Raw genomic sequence first — 18,449 nt, 5'->3', positions numbered from 1 at the left:
TCTGATTTTATGTCTTTTTACAGTGATTTTTGGCTACATTTGTTTTTCTACCATATGCTAGGTCTTTATACCTGAGTTCTTGCTGTGTAGCTGTGCTATCCAATGTATCTTCAAGTTCTGTTTTCAGGGCCTCCAGCTCTTCACCCAGGTCTCTCTTTTGTTTTTCTGCTTTGTTTCTTGCTGCTCTCTCAGAATCCAAGTCTTCCTGGAGATCAGAGATGTGACCTTCCAGCTCACGGATTTTTTTGAGGGCATTATTCTTCTGAGCAATTTCATCTTCAAGCCTGGACAAAAAAAGTATGATGTAAATATAAAAAAAATTTCAAGTGTGTTGAGCTGTTGGGAGCTGGTGGTATGATTTCAATCCAAATAACCTAAATGAATCCATTGTTTTTTAATTTTAATTTTACTAGGAAATGTAATTAATCCACACCAGATAATAGATAAGATAACACAACATCTTATGTTAGTATAGCTTAAACTGTGTATTTAAGGGTAAGGTTTTCTGAGTGACCTAACTCTTAGTCTTTTAGAAAGCCATAGGAGCTTTTACTATTGACCTCGGTATGAACAGAATTAGGCCAACTCCAAGAGTTTTTGAAAATCCCATCCTAAATATATGTTTGAATGTATGTGCTAGGTTCAGCTTTTAACTCATTGTGCAGACAGTCCTAACCAGCATGGAGAGAGAATGACAGAAGTAGATGTGGTGTCCTCATCTCTTGGATGACATAGACAATTGGGAGGATCACTGGTATCTGCAGAGTAAGACTTTCTCAACTGTTTGACATGTAAGAAACTGGGCCCCCAATGCAGGAAAGAAATATGGAAAGAAGGGGAGGGGAGGCTTGGGAAAATGATTGTTGCACCTGTCTGGAGAGACAGTATCCCAGAGGATATTGAGGTGTGGAAGGATCTTACTGCTCAGTGGGGGCTTGGTGGCCAGTGACATTTCAAGCCCTGATTTCTCATGGCCTGAGGATCCTGCTTCTATTTAAGTCTATCGGAAACCCTCCCCTCCCTCCCCCATTTATTTGAATGATTCATGGTCGGGGCAGACCTGTAGTAATTTGCCGTGTATTTTGTCTATAGCCTGCACTTCAAAGTGCAGAGATCAGATTCAGAGCTGAACTTTCCCAAAGTGTGAGCGGGGATTGGTGTGTGCAGGTCCAGATCTGCACTTTCAGCTAAGGCCCTTCTGTCTGTAGGAGTTGGATACCTAGCAAGAGCAGCCTGCAGCTCTTCCTCCTTTTTGGCCAGCTGCATCTTTAGTTCGGCAATCTGCGCTTGTAGGTCTGCAATCTGCTCATGCAGATCACTAGCTTCTCCCTCCAGCTTCCTCTTTGTTTTCTCCAGTTCTTGTCTGCTCTTCTCTTCTTTCTTCAGTCGCACTGGAAAAATAAGGATTCTTGTCAGGGTAGTGAGTCAGCCCAAGGAATTCTCAAAGTGATCCTGAACATAGGAACGTATACATGGAAAACCAGTGAGGTCACTGTATTTCTCCATTTGCTTATACACGGAATTACAAGTCAATTTTCTTTTGTGGTGAAGGGCTAGTGACTTGCAACTAGCACACAAACTTTACTTTCTGTCCATCCATAAATTATGAGCTCATTGCTCCCCAGTATTCTGAAGCACTACTTTTTGCCATATTTTCTTTGTGCTGACTTTGTAACAAAATAGGGACCTCTGTTTTGCTTATGCATTGTTCCCATCCCATAGCTTTTGTAGGTTGGGTTCATTCTCCAAGAAACACAAATGAAATTGTTCATTTCTTTTACCTTTGTCTGACTTGGATTTTAAAAAAATGATTTGTAATAAATGAAAGCCTGGGTTTCTCATAAATATTGTAATACGTAGTTCTAACTGGCCCCAGAATATTGAATCTGGCAAATACCATTTGAAATTAAAAGTGAAAAACAAACTTACAAAACAATTAAAATTACATTTGGGCCTACTTGGAAAGAGCCCACCAGGACGGTCATTAAAAATAATTTTTACTTGGTAATTACTACAGAATTTCTTGTTCCGGAATTTCAGAAAACCTAGATGGTAAATGTATTATCTCTATTTTTTAAAGGAGTCTTTTAAAAATACAAGTCAAATAAGCAATTGATATAAAACCACGTTTGGTTTACAATACCTTCCAGTTCTGAAATCATTGATTCATGTTTGTTTTTCAGCTTTGTAAGGTTTTTGGCTTTTTCTTCTTCTTCTGCAAGATTTGTTGTTAAATCACTTATTCTCTCTTCAAGGAGTTTTCTTTCCTTAAGAAAAAGAAGTTTCCATTTACAGATAGAATATATATTATTCATACTTATGAAATGCCAATGTACACACTAAAAAATAAATCAGGTCTTTTTAAATGCCACATTTCCTGACAGTGTCATGTAGCACTTTGATTATAGAGGCAATGGAAAGTGGTGGATGCTTTTTATGAGATGAACTAGACGATTAGATTCTTTATACCCACTCTATGCTAGTAAGCACTTGGGTGCCGATTTAGGAAAGTATTTTAACACATGTGTACTTCAAGTGCATTTCTGAATCATGGCCTTAGGGTTTATGGGTGAAATTCCTCCCGCCCAGAGGACCAGCACAAGGCCTATGCATAATTAAAGCCCTCAAAATAGGAGGTAAGTGGTGCATGAAGTGTTGGCCCTCTGCATGAGGTGACCCTATATACTTAGCTTGATGCATAAGAAGTTATACCAATTATCCCAGATTGGGAGGAACACGCAGATATCCTTTAGCAAAGTTTATTGCTCAACTATCTTTTATCTCTTAGTATTCAGTTATTTTAGAAAGTAAGTGGTATAGACGTTAATGGAGGTAGCATCAAGACGTAGCAGTAATATAGTTAAACAACAGTTAGATGATTATGTACAATTTTACAAGTTAAAAGGAATTAGTAAGTTTTGTGCATAGGGGGAGCTGTCTGTTCTTTCTAGGAGCTAAAGGGGAATGTTTCCACTGATCTTGCTTAACTGCTATGGGGTTTTTTGCTTGGAAATATTTTTTGCCATTAGAGGACTCAAAAAGCCAACAACATTTAGATTTTTAATAAGATTTAAAATGGTCTAGGATAAACATGGCAACGTTGTCACCAGCCCATTCCAGACACGAAGGGCTTATGGCCTGCTAGCTACGTGACTATGAAGTGCTAAGTTATTGTTACCATTGTAGCTGAAGAGGAGATCTTTTCATCTTACATTGATTTTGCACTAAGTAGAAAACTGGGCCCATAACACTGACCTTGGTCAGCTTGTTGTTCTGATCATCCATTACGAGAATGTCGTCTTCCATTTTCTTTATCTTGGCCTCTGCTGTTACTTTCTCAAGTTGTAGTTTTTGCCTTGCAGCTTCTTCTTCTTCCAGCTGGTCCTCAAGGTCCTTTTTGTTGGGGAAAAAAGCCCCCAAAAACATGAACTCTAGAAATGAATGTACTACAGGGCCTATTTCAGGCCTGCCCAAACAGATATGGACATATTAAAAACTTTTCTAGTTTTAAGAAATGGGTGAACCATAAGGAGGAAGGAAAGATTTAGTAATCTAGCTATTTAGAAAAGATACTCTTTAAATATTTTAAATAGGGATAGGGGAAGAATGTGCCTGTATACTATAAAGAATTACATGGAGGGGAAAACAGCAGAAAAGCATTCCTACTACTGTGTAGCACAGGGGTTCTCCAACTGGGGGTTGTGACCCCTCAGGGGGCCGCAAGGTTATTACATGGGGGGTCACAAGCTGTCAGCCTCCCCCCAAAACCCCTCTCCGCCTTCAGCATTTACAATAGTGTTAAATGTAAAAAAGGTTTTTAAATTTATAAGGGGGGGCTGCACTAAGAGGCTTGCTGTGTGAAGGGGGTCACCAGTACAAATGTGTGAGAACCACTCGTGCAGCGGATACATATTCCATAAAGCACTATATAGCAGCCACTTTCACAGGATCAGTAGTTGCCAATTTTTTTCAGCAAGGTGCAAGTGCATGACCTGTACATAGGTTACAGTACCAGCATTTGTTGTTGCAACTTTTTCTTCTCTGTTTGCAATTGATGACTGCGGTCCTCCTCCTCTTCAATCCTGGCCTCCATTTCATGCAGGATCTCCTCCAGCTCTTGCTTTTTAGCAGCTAGGCGGACTCTCATCTCTTCAGCTTCAGCATATAGCTCGGTCTCGGCCTGAAGCTGTTCCTGAAGGAGATTCTTTTCTTCACATAGCTATGCAGATAAATGGATATGCATTTCAAACTTAGCTCACAAGTTACCCAGTGCTGCTTTCTTTAAGAAATATATGGACAAATGGGAGAGACTGTCCAGAGGAGAGCAACCAGAGTAATAAAAAGTTTAGAAAACCTGACCTATGATGAAAGGTTAAAAAAAGTTTGTTTGTTCACTCTTGAGAAAAGAAGACAAGTGGCGACGTGTTAAGTCAAACATGTTACGGGCTGTTATAAAGAGGACGATGACCTATTTATTGTTCTCCATGTCCACCAAAGATAGGACAAGAAGTAATCAGTTTAATTTGCAGCAAGAGATATTTAGATTAGATATTAGGAAAAGCTTTCTAATTATAAGGGTAGTTAAACTCTGGAATAGGTTTCCAAGGTAAATTGTGAAATCCTCATCATTGGAGCTTTTTAAGAACAGTTTAGAAAAATGCTTATCAGGGATGGTCTAGGTTTACTTGGTCCTGTCTCAGTGCAGGAGGCTGGACTAGATGATCTTGTAAGCTCCCCTCCAATCCTACATTTCTATGATTCCATGGTTCTCCTAGATTGCCAGTAAATAGAGATTATTACACTGACAGGAGATCTAGGGGTCCAGGCTCTTGAAGTCTGGCAGTGGACTGCGGAGTGCTTTGGTTCAGGTCCATTGACATTAAGAGGATCAGAAGCGTAAGGAGAACAGACCCTTTTGATGTATTTTGTAACATTTAATAAGCTTCTAAAAATAAAATAATTGATAAAGTTTCCAGTAGTGGTCCACAACTGTATGTCACCTGATTATGTTTCAGCTCCAGTTCCTTCAATTCACTCTCTGCTTTTTGTTGCCTTTCCTTTGTTCTCTGTAGCTCCTCATCTTTGGCCTGCATTTCTTCCTCTTGGCGGGTGACTTGTAACAGTGGTTTCACCTGAAAAAACAAGTGTGAATGTTCCTTTTCAGCATTTATTTTAGTGAATGCAATATTTATCAAGGATGCCAGACTGACAGCCCTACAGACGAACTTTTCTATTATGAAGGTAGTGGACAAATACAACACAGTCAGTTGCACTGGAAGCTTCCTCACACCATTGAGCTTCAGCAACGCTCATGGAAGGCCACTTCTCTGTTAAAAAGGCTATTTCATTCTTTGGGTCATGTCAGTCCTTTGACTCTCCGGTGAGACTTATGAAGCGGGAAAATTAGAACAAGATTTGTTGGGGAGTTGTGATGCAGGGCACCTCTTCACTAACTCATTTCAACTTCTGATATGAAATTAAAGATCTAAACATGCTAATTCTTCTTGTGTGGATCCTTTTCAGGGGCTTATTTTCATCATCTGAATAAAGACCGAATGACCCATACTTTTAATAACATTCCAGAAATATGCTCAAAACTTTTCTGACAATGAGCCTAATCTTAAACCCTCTGAAATCAATGTGACTCTTTTACTGATTACAATGGACTTTGGAGCAGGCCCTATAAATCAGTAAAAGTCCTTCCTCCTAACATGACTTGGAATCCTAGACAATCTCTCTCATTTGGAAGGCTGAAGAGAAATTCACTGAATGACAATCACTTACTTTAGTGAACAGTCTCCACCATTGCCAGTTCCTTAGCTTCAGGTAAGCAGAACAGTTTCTCTGAATGACCTTCATTGCTGTTAACTGCTGCTGTCTCTTGGCAAAGGCCCTGTAATTAAATACAAAGCAACTTCCTTCAAATAATTTGAAAACAGTGAGCACAAGTTGTCTGCACAATACATTTCAAAAAAAGCAACACTGGTGAACGAATCTGTGTGAAAGTTTCGGATGTCTGGTGCAAGCTCTCACTTTAAAAGTGTCTCATTATTTGTGGTACCCGTAGGAAAGGTGGTAATTTTGTCTGTCTTTTCAATATTTTATTCTGCTGTTTTTTACAATGGCTTAATTATAGAGATGGGATCAAACCACAAAATCCAGATCTGAGTATGGACGTCTCCAGAATCCTGGGTATGCAAGCAGTCAGATCTAGGCTTTTTATTCAGGTCCTCACTCTTTAATCATATCATATTTAAAACTGTTTGCTCAGAAGTCTGAGGGCTTTGATGGCAGGGCCCAAGGGAAGAACCTTTACTGTTAATATTTAAAAAATGGACTTTTACTTCTTAGAGTGCTTAGTTGGGTTCAAATTAATTGGACGTATGGTCAGGTGACTCAAGTGCCCAGTGCTTCAGGTCCAAGCTCTGTATCAATGGGGTTTAACACTTTGCAAATGGCATCAGCTTTATTATTTGTATTGTGGTAGAATCTAGCATTCCTAGTCATGGACCAGAACGCTGTTGTGTCAAGGGTCATACAAATACAGAACAAAAAAGATAGTACTTACAGTTTACAGTCTAAGTAGTTGAAGTACATCTATTCTATGTAATTGATCTTAGGGGGAAGGAGTATGCCGTCTTATGTAATGTACTGCATCTGATACCTTTGCATTACAGTGGCACCCAAAATGTCACAATAACCATAAACCTCATTTTAAAAAAAAGCCTCAATTTGCAATGCAGATAACTACACACCATGATATACATTGCCATGGACTTATTGTGTTTCTGACAGTGCAGTCTTACTTTCTTGCCAGGTAGCCTCGACTCTGAGCTTGGAAAGCAATAATGATATCTGTGATTTTCAAGTCTCTTTCCTCTTCCAGATGAGCCAGAACACCAGTTCTGAAGAAGATTTTACTTTGTCCAATCCTGTACAAGTTGGGATCAAGTTCTAACGCTTTGATCTATTGGGAGGGAAACAAAGATATTTTGTTGACACTGTCATTACAGTACAGTCTTAAGTACTTTTCATTGGAATGGTTTTTACACCGTTAGCAGAAAAATTAACCATTTCCATGTAAAATGTATGTTCCTGACTTCATTAATTTTGGTTGAAAACACTCTGCTCACCATCAATATACAAGCCTGTTTCCCATCCATAAATCCTTTAGGAATAGCATTTGCGGCAAGAATTTCATATCTGTAAACAGAAATGGCGTAGAAAAGGAAAACTGATTATTTAGCACAGCCGTGATCTTAGTTTCAGCACAGATGAATGTGTATTACAACACTCCAAATCATATGGTACTATAGCAGTGTCCTACCGCTGGCGAAATTCCTGGAAGACAATTCTGTTAGGGAATCCTTGCCGACAGATACGAATCCCTTCCAAGACACCATTGCATCGTAACTGCTCCAGCACCAAATGGGCATCAAGTTTGCCAGCCTTTGGAATAAAGATATTTTCAGTTTTAGCATATAAAATAAATGAGGAAGGAAGATAGATGTTTGGAAAGTGTATTACTGGCATAGCATTATAATGGAAGATATGACCTATGAGGAAAGGTTAAAAAAATTGGGCATGTTTAGTCTTGAGAAAAGAAGATTGAGGGGAGACCTGATACCAGTTTTCAGACATGCTAAGGGCTGTTCTAAAGAGGATGGGGATCGGTTGTTCTCTGCGTCCCTGAAGGTAGGACTAGAAGTAATCGGCTATATCTGTAGCAAAGGAGATTTAGGTAAAACTTTCTAACTACAAGAGTATTTAAGCTCTGGAATAGACTTCCAAGGGAGGTTGCAGAATCCCTATTATGGGAGGTTTTAAGAACAGGTTGGACAAACACCTGTCAGGGATGGTCTAGGTTTACTTGGTCCTGCCTCAGCATAGGGGACTGGGCTTGATGACCTCTCAGGGTCCCTTCCAGCCCTACATTTCTTTCTATGCTTCTATATTACTGTCATCTACAACAGTGTTTTCCAGGCAGTAGGTCATGATCTACCAGTGGGTCATGGGAAGCTGTACATGGATTGTGGGCCTGCTGTAGGGGCCTCAAGGGGGCAGGTTGGGAGACCAACCCTGCCCTACACTCACCCCACAGTGGTGGCTCCTGTCCCGGGAGCCTGGGCCTGGGCCTGGGCCTGGGCCTGACTCCCTTGTCTCGGTGTTGTGACCTGTGTTGAAATCCAGTGCACCAGTTCACAGTGCCACTCACTCAAATTTGGCCTGGCTGCCCCCCTGTCATGATGGAGAGGTGGCCAGGCCAAATCTGAGTGGTTCTGTGACCCTGTGCACCAGGTTGCAATGCCACTCACACAAATGAGGTCTGGCTTTCCCTCTGTCATGACATTAGGGGCAGCTGGGCCAAACCTGAGTGCTGCTGTGATCCCATGTGCCAGGTAACACCACTCACTGCCATTTCCAACACCATGGACAGAAGCTGCCATTGTGGGGCGAGTATGGGGTAGCTTCCTCTCCAACCCATCCCCACTCCTGGAGCCTCCCCTCTGCATGAGGCTGGGATAGGATTTCCTTAGTAAAAAGTCTGGGAATTAGTGGAGTCTACAGTATATTGTTAGAGTTACTAGAACATGACAAGAATAATGGGCTCTGTGCCAAGGTTTTGAAACCTGAGCATTTGAAACATACCCTTTTTTCATGATTTGGAATGATACAACGGACAAAGTTTGGATTTGTATTCCTTAGGGTGGTCATCAGCTTGGTCAGTTGCTCCTTATAGAGTTGCCCAACAGTACGGAACATGCCCTTCTTGGTTTTCGAAGCACTAGGGAGTGAACTTTCAGTCATCTTTGCCATCTGGTCCAGTCCCACTATGCGGTCCACTGAAACATAAAAACAAGTGTGAATGGAACCTCTCGGACAGACCATCTTCAAAGTTCATTGATTCTGGCATGATTGCACATATTAAAATCTAGTATAATCTAACCGTATATTGTGGTACTATATAAAAGTTTAGTGGCAATAGTCATAGATATAGAGAAGATTAAATATCTGGTAAGGTCTACTATTTCTGTGTCAATGCTGAAAATACAACTTCTCAGGGACTGATGACTGAATACATTGCTGTTGAACGCATGGCTATTAATATAGAACACTTAGCCCTTATGTATGGGCTACATTTACATTTAGTCTACAAAAACATTAATGTCTCCTCACAACACCCCTATATAGAATTACCTAGCAAGTTAGAACTGGGAAAACTCCCCACCACACCTCCTGATTCCCACCCCAGTGTTGCACACACTGGACCACTCTCTCTTCTGGGTCATTTCCCCTGATTATCTGAATGTTTGGGGTATCCTCCAAGTCCTTTGGAAAAATTAGGGTTCTGCTGTTTATATTACACATATGTTTGTACAGCTCCTTGTGATTCTTTTAGATTAAAAGTGCTATGTAACAGAAGATCATACTCGCAGGGGCCAGTGAAATTACGTCTTCTTAGCAATGCCCATGGGACACTCATTTGAGAGGTGGGAGTGAGATATGGATTGTACATGATCACTCTTCAGAAGTAACAATAATATAAGCTGCTCAATGTTACAAGTTCAATAACAGCTACATGCTGAACCTTCATTTTCATGATCTTTTTGGATGGCATTTTTAAGTAAGTAATTGATTTGATGGAGCTTACACACTGTCTCTGAGGAGTATAGTTTAAAGATTTAATAAGTTTAGGGAAAAGGAGTTTAATGCCCTCGGTACCTAACACTGATAAGGGACAGAAAGCAATCAGAATAGTTCCTAAAGGATCATTGTCAGCTCTTTATACAACGTTACAAGCTTAGAGTTCAGATTCATACCATCTTTCCAAAGATCTGCCACAAATTTGTCTGAAGACTGATTCAGCAGAGAAGTCACATTGTCATTTAGTGGATCCATGTTCTTCGTTAGCCAGGCACTTGCACTGTAGTTAACCTTTAGAAAATATCACTCATGTAAAAATCTGTTGTCAGTCAGGAATTTTGATAGCGAGGGCCCTGAACCTGACTGGGAACTTTGGACAATACAACACTCCAAATAATAATAATAATTAATAATAATGTGAAATGCCCTGTGTCGATAGGATTTGCTCACATGGATTAAGGTTGGTACATGCCCAGCTCTTCAAGGTTAATGCACTCATATTTCAGGGCCCCAATCCTCCTGCCATATCCACATCAGTGGACCCCTACTATCTTTGTGAATTTATTTGGCGAATCCAAAGTAGTGGCATTTTGAGAAACACTCAGCTTTGGGCTAACTCTGCTCAGATTGAAATCAGTGGATTTCACCAGGGATGGACTTCAATGGGAGCAGAATTAGACCAGTTCTGAGCGCTTTCTATATGTTACAGAATGAAAGCACTTTTTCAGCAAACTAAGTCACTCTTAGTACTTCGATTCTATTTCTTGGCAATCTATCACATTTTGGCTGTATACTTCACTGTTTGGACATCAAAGAGGTACAAGTTTTATATAGTGAGAGAGCTTAGTCCTGTCCAGTACCCTTCCTGCATAGTGGATTATGGAGAACTCAGTTTTGTCCTTGAGTTGTTTAGGCTTCTGGAACTTGGCATGACTGCCTTGTTCTTGACATAGTTTCTCTACGAAGGATGTATCTGTAGCTTTGGGGAACCAGCACTCTTCATCCAGGAGAGCCAGGACGCCAGGCGGGTTGTTCTGCAACATGAGCAGTAGACACATCAGTCATATGCAATGAAAGAAAACCACCTTCAGTTTCCTCTAGGTTATTTATAATCATACTCTGAAACAATTGAGCCAAAAAGTCTAAGGTTACCCAAACTCCCTGTTGGACTGAGATATAAACATCCCTTATCCAACCTACACAATGTTGTCCCCCAGAAAGACATGTAATCTTACTGGTCTTTCAATCAGCTCAATGCAAGGTTGCAGATCAAGGCCAAAGTCAATGAAATTCCATTCAATGCCCTCACGCTGATACTCCTCCTGCTCCAGTATGAACATTGTGTGGTTGAAGAGCTGCTGAAGTTTCTCGTTTGTGTAATTGATACACAATTGTTCAAAGGAATTGACCTGAAAATGGGATGAAAGAACTGAATGATATTTAAAAATAAATGTACAAGAGAAATTTGAATAGTAAGATAACATTTTGTATCATCTAGTACTTTCATTAGCAATAATCATTACATTATAAGGGAGTAGATTTTACTACCCTTACCTTGGCTTTACATGAAAATTTACATTAAAATTTTAGACATTATGTTAACCAGTTATAGTTAAGTTTGTTTTTTCAACTCAGTGTAATTCTCAGTAGTTTTATGTAGGTGCCGCTTTATCACTGAAGTAGTACGAGTTTATAATCCACTTACTGCATTCCTTAAATTTCTGAGTACCCAGGCGGACTCTTTACAAACTTCACAGAACAATATTCAGTGTATTCCCACCCCACACAGGTCTAGAGCGCTGCTTAAGGTCCCAGTGCTCCACTGAGGATAGAGCAGGTTGATCCCTGCATCCATACAGAGCCCAGTGGTGCTGCACAGTTGCAGAGGGTCTGCCCACCTGGTTCTCAGTGCAGGATCAGGGTTTAAGACTTTTAGAAAAAGACAGATAATGAGACTAACTAAAACGAAAGAGTGAAATACATGAGTGGGAAGTTAAAATGTTCAGATCATCTTGTGCCAAAATAGCACATACCTCAAAAATCTCAAATCCAGCGATATCAAGGATCCCCAAGAAAGAAGCTCCTTGTCTTTTTGTTTTATCCAGAGCTTTGTTCACACGACTAAGAATCCAACGGAACAGACGTTCATATGTTGCTTTGGCTAAAGCCTCTACCGCAAAGTCTGCCTATTAAAGCAGGGCAGGGAAGAAGAAATGAAATGAAAGAACAAATCAAAATCAAACTTTATCTTCCATATAGAACAGTACATGGGGTCCAAGGGATAGAGTTGCCATTTCTCCCCCACACTGATTTTTAAAGAAGAAGGTTAGCGGAGTTAAGGAGATCACAAATTGATACCTGCTCTTTCGTCTGAGCTTTCTGAACAACGTCTCGTCCAACTTTGATCCGTGGTGTTAGAATTGCCCTTGTGAAATCAGTCACATTAATACCACTCAGGTGACACACTTTCTGTGCAGCTACAATAAAGAGAATAAAACTCTATTTCACGCTGGATTTTCTCATGGTAGATCAATAAATGTTCATGCTAGCAGTATGACTAGTGATGAACACATTATCCCTCCATTCCATGAAAATATCTTCCTCATGCATACGCAAAAGAGACTCCACAAGTGTCATTCACAACACCAGCAGCATATGTATTGTTCAGTCACCTAGGAACTCAAGATCACCAGATACAATGCATGTTAATTTTGTTAATTTAAAGTGTAGAATCTCTTTTTCAATAGTTGCAGCATCAGTGAAAATCAACAATGAAAATGAGAAGACTGGTACAAATTACATTTACTTAACAGTCTGTCTTGGGGTGTGTTTCCACACTGGCAGTGAAAGGATTAATAGGAGTCAGAGAGCAATTAGCACCCCTGGTTGCACCTGGAGGGTGGGTCAGGCCCAATTAAAGTCAAGACCCAGCAAGGGAGAAGCTGGGTGGTTAGTATAAAGAGAAGAAGCCCAGACTAGAAAGAAGGTCAGGAGGAACACTTGAAAGACAGGAGAGTGGTGGAAGCTGCTATGATGATCCCCGAAAAAGAGTAGGAATTGTACTTCTGGGGAGGAAGCTCTGGGAGGTGTTGCTCATTACAAGAGCCGGAAGGAACGTTGTAGAACCTAGAGAGGGCAAAAGGGGCCTACAGATGGACCAACGTAGAAAACAGTCTAGGGAGGCAGCAAGGGGTCTAAAGGAGCAGAACTTGTCTGCTCACTACAGTAGTACTGAGCTGTAGAGGGAGGACCTAGGCACCCCTATCAGTGATTGGGGAAAGGTGGTGTGAGCCTCCCTCTCACACACATCCTTGAGGCAAGGGCTATGGAGAGCCTTGAGACAAGGGGAGTGAAGACGACAGGGCTCAGAGTTGGGAGTCAGACACCTGATGTAAGGTCACTAGACAATTGTTTTGTGGGATTCTGTTACCCTGGAAAGGGTTGGACTGAATGTGACCTGGCTGGTGGGCTGAGTGGTGAGAAGAGGCAGAGCCTTGAAGGTCTGAACCAGCTGTCAGCAAGGGTACTGGATGAGGAGAGCCTGCTATGCTACATTATGCCACACTACGAGGCTGTGCACAAGCAGTGAGTCCACCTTTGACACAGTCATATTATTATGCTATTCATGGTTTTCAATTTAAATTTTGAGGAGATAAAATTATACCAGTGTCATCTGGCATAGAAGCTTGATCAGTATTTCTCTCCTTCTTGAAGATAATATTACCCAGCTGTAGGACACATGAAACAACCTTCAGCATATCTGTAAAATAAATTAGAGTAAAATGTCAGGAATTCTATCAATAGAAATAATACATATATAATCAAATATGTTCCCTACAAGAGCTATTTTATAGTGTAGACCATATCTTTATAGAGTGTCTCTTGTGGGTTCACCTCCCCTTCCGTTCGTGATTATCAGGGCCATCTCCCTGCCTTGGTGACCGCAAAGCGCCAGGAGCAACTAAAGCAATTGCTTACCGGGGAAGTCATGTTAGGAAAGCAGGTGGTGTATCTGTAGCTCACTTTGAATACCGTTTAGTAGCTGGAAATAAGAAGAGCAGCCAACACCACGTCAGGTATTTATGACCACCACTTAGTGCTCTGAGGACTGTTGATGGTTCATGGACCATAGGTTGGGGACTACTGTGCTGTAGTATGTTATTTTATAGTAATTGTCTGTCTTTTGCTCTTAGAAGTAGATTATTTGTTAACTTATCGGTTCCATGGAATTAAAGTTAAGCACGTGTATAAGTCTTGCAAGATTGGGGCCTAAGTATTTAGTATACAAAACATCTGATTAAAATGCAATTCCAACAGTGTGCATTAACATAACACTGCATTGCCTTAGATGTTAAAATACATTGTCACTTTACAAACCAGATTGTCTTTCAGGGGTTAATTCTTCTTTTTGCTAGGCTCCTAAACTTGTACAAGCAGAGAATGATGCTTCAGCAGGTTCATATTTTGGGGGTCCAGGCATGGGGGATTAAGGGATCAATACAAAGAATTACTATTGATGCCAGTGAAAGGTGCAGGCATCATCTCCTCCTACATGCCTTGATGGAAGATGAGACCTGCCACCTTTATTAAAATAGACACTTTTAAATCCAATCCTGAGAGGTCCTATGCTGAGTTTAGCACCCTCCATTCCTAATGAAATCAGTGGGAGTTGATGGAGTTCACAGCACCCCACAGGCTCAGTTTTGATAGATGTGGTCAGTAATGAGATCTCCATTGTCCTGACCACCAGGTGTCATTTCATGTATGAAGACTAACACTACCCGGGGGGGTAGAAGCATACATACAGTGTCATGACAATTAAAACCACAAATCTACTATTAAGATGGTTCTTCTATGTCTGCATTGTGTACATTTTCAAGATAGTTTAGGTGGTTGTTCATTTCCCTCTGCCCTGAACCTGCAGGTAATACTAGTATTAACTGCTCAAGGCAGGCCCAATTACTTCAAATGTAAGTAATAATATTTTGCAACTTTTTTTTGGTCATCATTGTTGGAAAGTGCCTAAAAAGTAGCGTTAAATGGTCATTAATAGTGAGCATGTGTGAAGTTCTGTCAGATAGGATGCTTAAAAGTCTGTCCTTTAATAGCTATGTTTTACCTTTCAAGACCCAATTTTTAAAATACTACTAGATGTTGACAACTGTATTGATGGTTTGGCATTCAAATGGGTTCGGAATGCATGTGATGTTCCCTCTCCAAGCAGCTCTCATGGGATTTGTCACTTCTGACATTGATGGAAAAAACCTTTTTTTTTTTGCTGTCTGTGTGACAAATTACAAATGTAGAAATTTCAGCTGATCCACATTTAAGATACATATGCACTACATCTCTGTGTTTGTTCTATGCATTATATTTTGTATATAATCTAATAGTTTATTTTCTCATTCTAATGTACATAGTAACTCTTCTCCTCTTATAACTTATTCCATTTTCAGTCATGGAACTCCTGCTAGTTTAGTCCCACCCAGAATGTGATTTTCAAGATGTTCAGTTTGACCATTATTTCTGTGGGGACAGAATTAGGCCAATGCTAAGTGTTTTTGAAAACCTCCACCCTAAAACAACGTAGCACTTACATAGCAATTTCTATTTTTGTCAGTCTTTTCAAACATTAAATCAATTAGGCCTCCTTGCATAGCAAATCCAACATTCACCCCAGATCCTGTTGCATCATCCTTCCCCTTTCTTTTTGTATGAAAAGTTTAGAGAGCTGAGGTGAGGCTGATAATGACTGTTTGCCAGGGTTCTAGTGGCCTCTCTGATTCCAAACCTCATAGATCACCAGCCAGACTGACACACACAGGAGCTGTCTCCTAGTTTTTTAGGGGTTTTCCTCAAGCATTGGCAGTATGAGCAATTTAATCACCATGCTGTTAGCTGCTGACCAGCGCTTGTTATATCATCTCCTACAATGGGTTTCAGAGATTTTATGGGGAATTAATGCTGTTCCAGTACCACTAACTAATTCTGCTTTGCATGCTATGTGGTCCACAATGGAGAGGAGAGCATGCCATGTAGTACAGCTGTCCTCCAACATCATCCCTTATCCATCTGATTACATCTCCCTTGATCATACAGCATTGAGTTCCCATGTTATTCTTGCAGATGGAAAAGAGGCAACTGTATGTCTGGGAAGATTTTCTCTATGGGGAAAACCCTGGATCCATTTCCATGGAATTTGTCTGGTTTTATTCACCTCCTCAGCATGCAGTAGAAGGGAACATAGTGCCATTAGTTCTTAGAGCACAAGTGCACTTTGGAGGGAGAGAGGTATTACCCCATTCGAAAGATGGTGAATCTGAGATAGAGGCTGAATGACTTGCAGAGGGAGTCAAAGGTAGGTTTAGAACTCTGGGGTTTCTGGTTCCTAGTCCAGTGACAAGACCATGCATCTCCAGAGAGGCCTGGACTTGAGCCTTGAATAATATTAACTTCCTAATATGAAACTAGATGTTCATTTACATGCAGCTCACATAGTGGCACATCTTGAGAAGACTCCATTGCTGTAAAAGTGTGCACAGGGATTACAGCAATATTTCTTAGAGCTATAAGCTGATGCTTGTAAAAGTACTTGCTTTACTTGACCTAAAGCTTGCTATCAGTTCTTACCATGCTGCTCCTCTTCATTAAAACCCATAATTGTCATGGCTTCCAAGGTCTCCTGGAACATCTCATCATCTTGCTGACCAGGAATAGGCACATTGCCATTAGATAAAAAGGTATAGTTGTTGAAACTTTCCAGCAATAAATCCTCTATAAAAGGTGAAGAAAAAAATCTACTTAGAGAAAAGATAAACACCCCCCCCCCGCATATGAGAAATCTGAATCCCATTGATTGTTCAGAGTAAAGTCGTTTTAAGTTCTCAAATCTTTGGACCGTTAAGTCCATTCCCTTGATGCAAATCAGACCCCCCCCCCCCAAAAAAAATCAATCAGTGGTTTGACAACTGGGGACTTCCCTGGTATATGGAATTTTGGGTGGTGTAGAGTTACCAGGACCTAATTTTTCAAAACTTACGAGTGAGTTTGGGTGTCTCCACTCACTAGTAGCTTTTAAAAATGTATTCTCACAGCTGCCAGTGAAGTTGGAATGGCTATAGGAAAGAGGGCATTTGTCCTGGCAATTCCTGATTGCTGGAATGATGCTAAAAAACAGGCGTGTACTATATCCCTGAGCAGTGCTGTGAGCTTCCTGACCATCTGGGATCTGATCCATTGTTTCCATAAAGCTTTTTCAAATTTAATGTTCTAAAAAATCCCACATTTCTACTTGTTTTAGAAGTAGGCCTTTTTAGACCTGGGGACTTGCACCTGATCTATTAGTGGACCCTTCCCTATTTGCGCTGGGGTGACCTATGAACTACAAACCACCAGTAACAGATACACATAAGTTGGGACATTTCTACAACTCTTAAGTAGAATTGTTTAGAATAGCCAAGGAACGCATTACTTATAGCAAGGATTGAATGAAATTACAGTTTCAGACATTAAGGTCAATTACGGAACTCAGCCCTTCACAACTGCTGCTCAGATAGTCACCTGTCTTAAGCTGAACTTACTTTTCATTTGTTCCCCAGAGCCAGCGATCATATAGTAAAAGATATGAAAGGTCCGCTCATCTCTAGCCTGGCGAATAGCACGAGACTTTTCAAGCAAATCTGGGCGTTATGTAGGTTAAAAAAAAAATCTTACTGGCATATTTCACTCCGTGCATCCTAACACTGCCAATTGCCTTTGTACAATAAGTGGCACATGTTGGATGTTAGCACGTCTAACATCCAACGGTCTGATTCTGCAATCACTTGCTACCATATACAGTGCTTATCGATTATGTCAATTGAAATACTCACAAGAAGTGATATGAATGTTCGGTTGAGTACTTAGTACCATGAGTAGTCCCATTTTATATCTGATCAATGGCACTAAACATGGTAGCATTCGTTTCATGTAGGCCTAGCTGTTTACAGAACCAGGCCTCATCTGAATAGTTTACATGATATCTGTCATGTCATGATGTGATGTCCTTCTTCCTCATGAATAACCAGTCCGGGAATCAGATCCTAGCATAAATCTTTCAACATCAACCAGTGTCTTCGCACCTTTCCAGAAGTACTGCTTTCAAGGTCGGTGTAGGAGATATAAAAGTAAAAATAATTAACTATTCTAATGAATATCTAATCTGCTAAAATTAGAGTAGGCAACACGTACATATGGCACAGCATCTGCCAATGATGAATAGTGCAGTAATGGTTCTTTTAAGTCCTTGGTTCTACACCAGGGTCTCTTGAAGGAACAGGATCAGACCTTTAGTTCAGGCTGGGGCAAACTTTAAAGCTTTTGGCTTATGAACATCTTCACTGCAATGAAAGTCCCTTATCCTAAGCCCCCAAGTCAGCTGACACAGGTCAGCCACAGGTTTTTAACTGCAGTGTAGACATACCCTCAGTCTGCCATTTGAAATGGAGCAGGGGGGGAAAGGATGTGAAGACCAGGTACGGGACTCTGCAGAATCTGCACCAGAAAAGCTGTTCGCAAATGTCCAGCATTTGGACATAGGTGGTGCACTCCAGTGCCAGAAATATTGGCACAGAACAAATATTTTATGAGCTCCAAGGATAAGTCATGTCTGGCAAGGCTGGGTTAGCAGTACAGATACAGAAAAGGTGATTCCAGAGGAATGGAAATCCTCCCATCAGTTTGGCAGGAGAAGTTTAACAAGGGGTGGGGAATTGTAGATTTCAACGCATTCCTGCTGGAGAGCACCTCTTGTCAGTTTAATCCTG

General features: G+C 40.7%; 1 protein-coding gene across 2 annotated transcripts in view; it reads right to left on the bottom strand.

The window, feature by feature from the left end:
• The window catches only part of MYH11 (myosin heavy chain 11), a 101,961-nt gene that overhangs the window by 18,210 nt on the left and 65,302 nt on the right, over nucleotides 1-18,449 (bottom strand). For both annotated transcript variants that reach the window (XM_077828895.1, XM_077828894.1), the window contains exons 8-26: nucleotides 17,226-17,324; nucleotides 16,276-16,419; nucleotides 13,310-13,405; nucleotides 12,004-12,122; nucleotides 11,679-11,831; nucleotides 10,881-11,054; nucleotides 10,506-10,679; nucleotides 9,822-9,936; nucleotides 8,650-8,843; nucleotides 7,328-7,449; nucleotides 7,134-7,203; nucleotides 6,807-6,967; nucleotides 5,785-5,893; nucleotides 5,001-5,132; nucleotides 4,013-4,219; nucleotides 3,256-3,393; nucleotides 2,144-2,267; nucleotides 1,220-1,391; nucleotides 72-284 (exon numbers count right to left, since the gene is read on the bottom strand). In XM_077828895.1, the coding sequence (XP_077685021.1) occupies nucleotides 72-284; nucleotides 1,220-1,391; nucleotides 2,144-2,267; nucleotides 3,256-3,393; nucleotides 4,013-4,219; nucleotides 5,001-5,132; nucleotides 5,785-5,893; nucleotides 6,807-6,967; nucleotides 7,134-7,203; nucleotides 7,328-7,449; nucleotides 8,650-8,843; nucleotides 9,822-9,936; nucleotides 10,506-10,679; nucleotides 10,881-11,054; nucleotides 11,679-11,831; nucleotides 12,004-12,122; nucleotides 13,310-13,405; nucleotides 16,276-16,419; nucleotides 17,226-17,324 (2,716 nt within the window). The remainder of the gene's footprint in view (nucleotides 1-71; nucleotides 285-1,219; nucleotides 1,392-2,143; nucleotides 2,268-3,255; nucleotides 3,394-4,012; nucleotides 4,220-5,000; nucleotides 5,133-5,784; nucleotides 5,894-6,806; nucleotides 6,968-7,133; nucleotides 7,204-7,327; nucleotides 7,450-8,649; nucleotides 8,844-9,821; nucleotides 9,937-10,505; nucleotides 10,680-10,880; nucleotides 11,055-11,678; nucleotides 11,832-12,003; nucleotides 12,123-13,309; nucleotides 13,406-16,275; nucleotides 16,420-17,225; nucleotides 17,325-18,449) is intronic.

This window comes from Eretmochelys imbricata, chromosome 10 (genome assembly GCF_965152235.1).
Source record: "Eretmochelys imbricata isolate rEreImb1 chromosome 10, rEreImb1.hap1, whole genome shotgun sequence".
Classification (NCBI taxonomy): Eukaryota; Metazoa; Chordata; order Testudines; family Cheloniidae; genus Eretmochelys; species Eretmochelys imbricata.
Note: the sequence above shows the minus strand (reverse complement) of the source record. Positions and strands in the feature narration are given on the sequence as shown.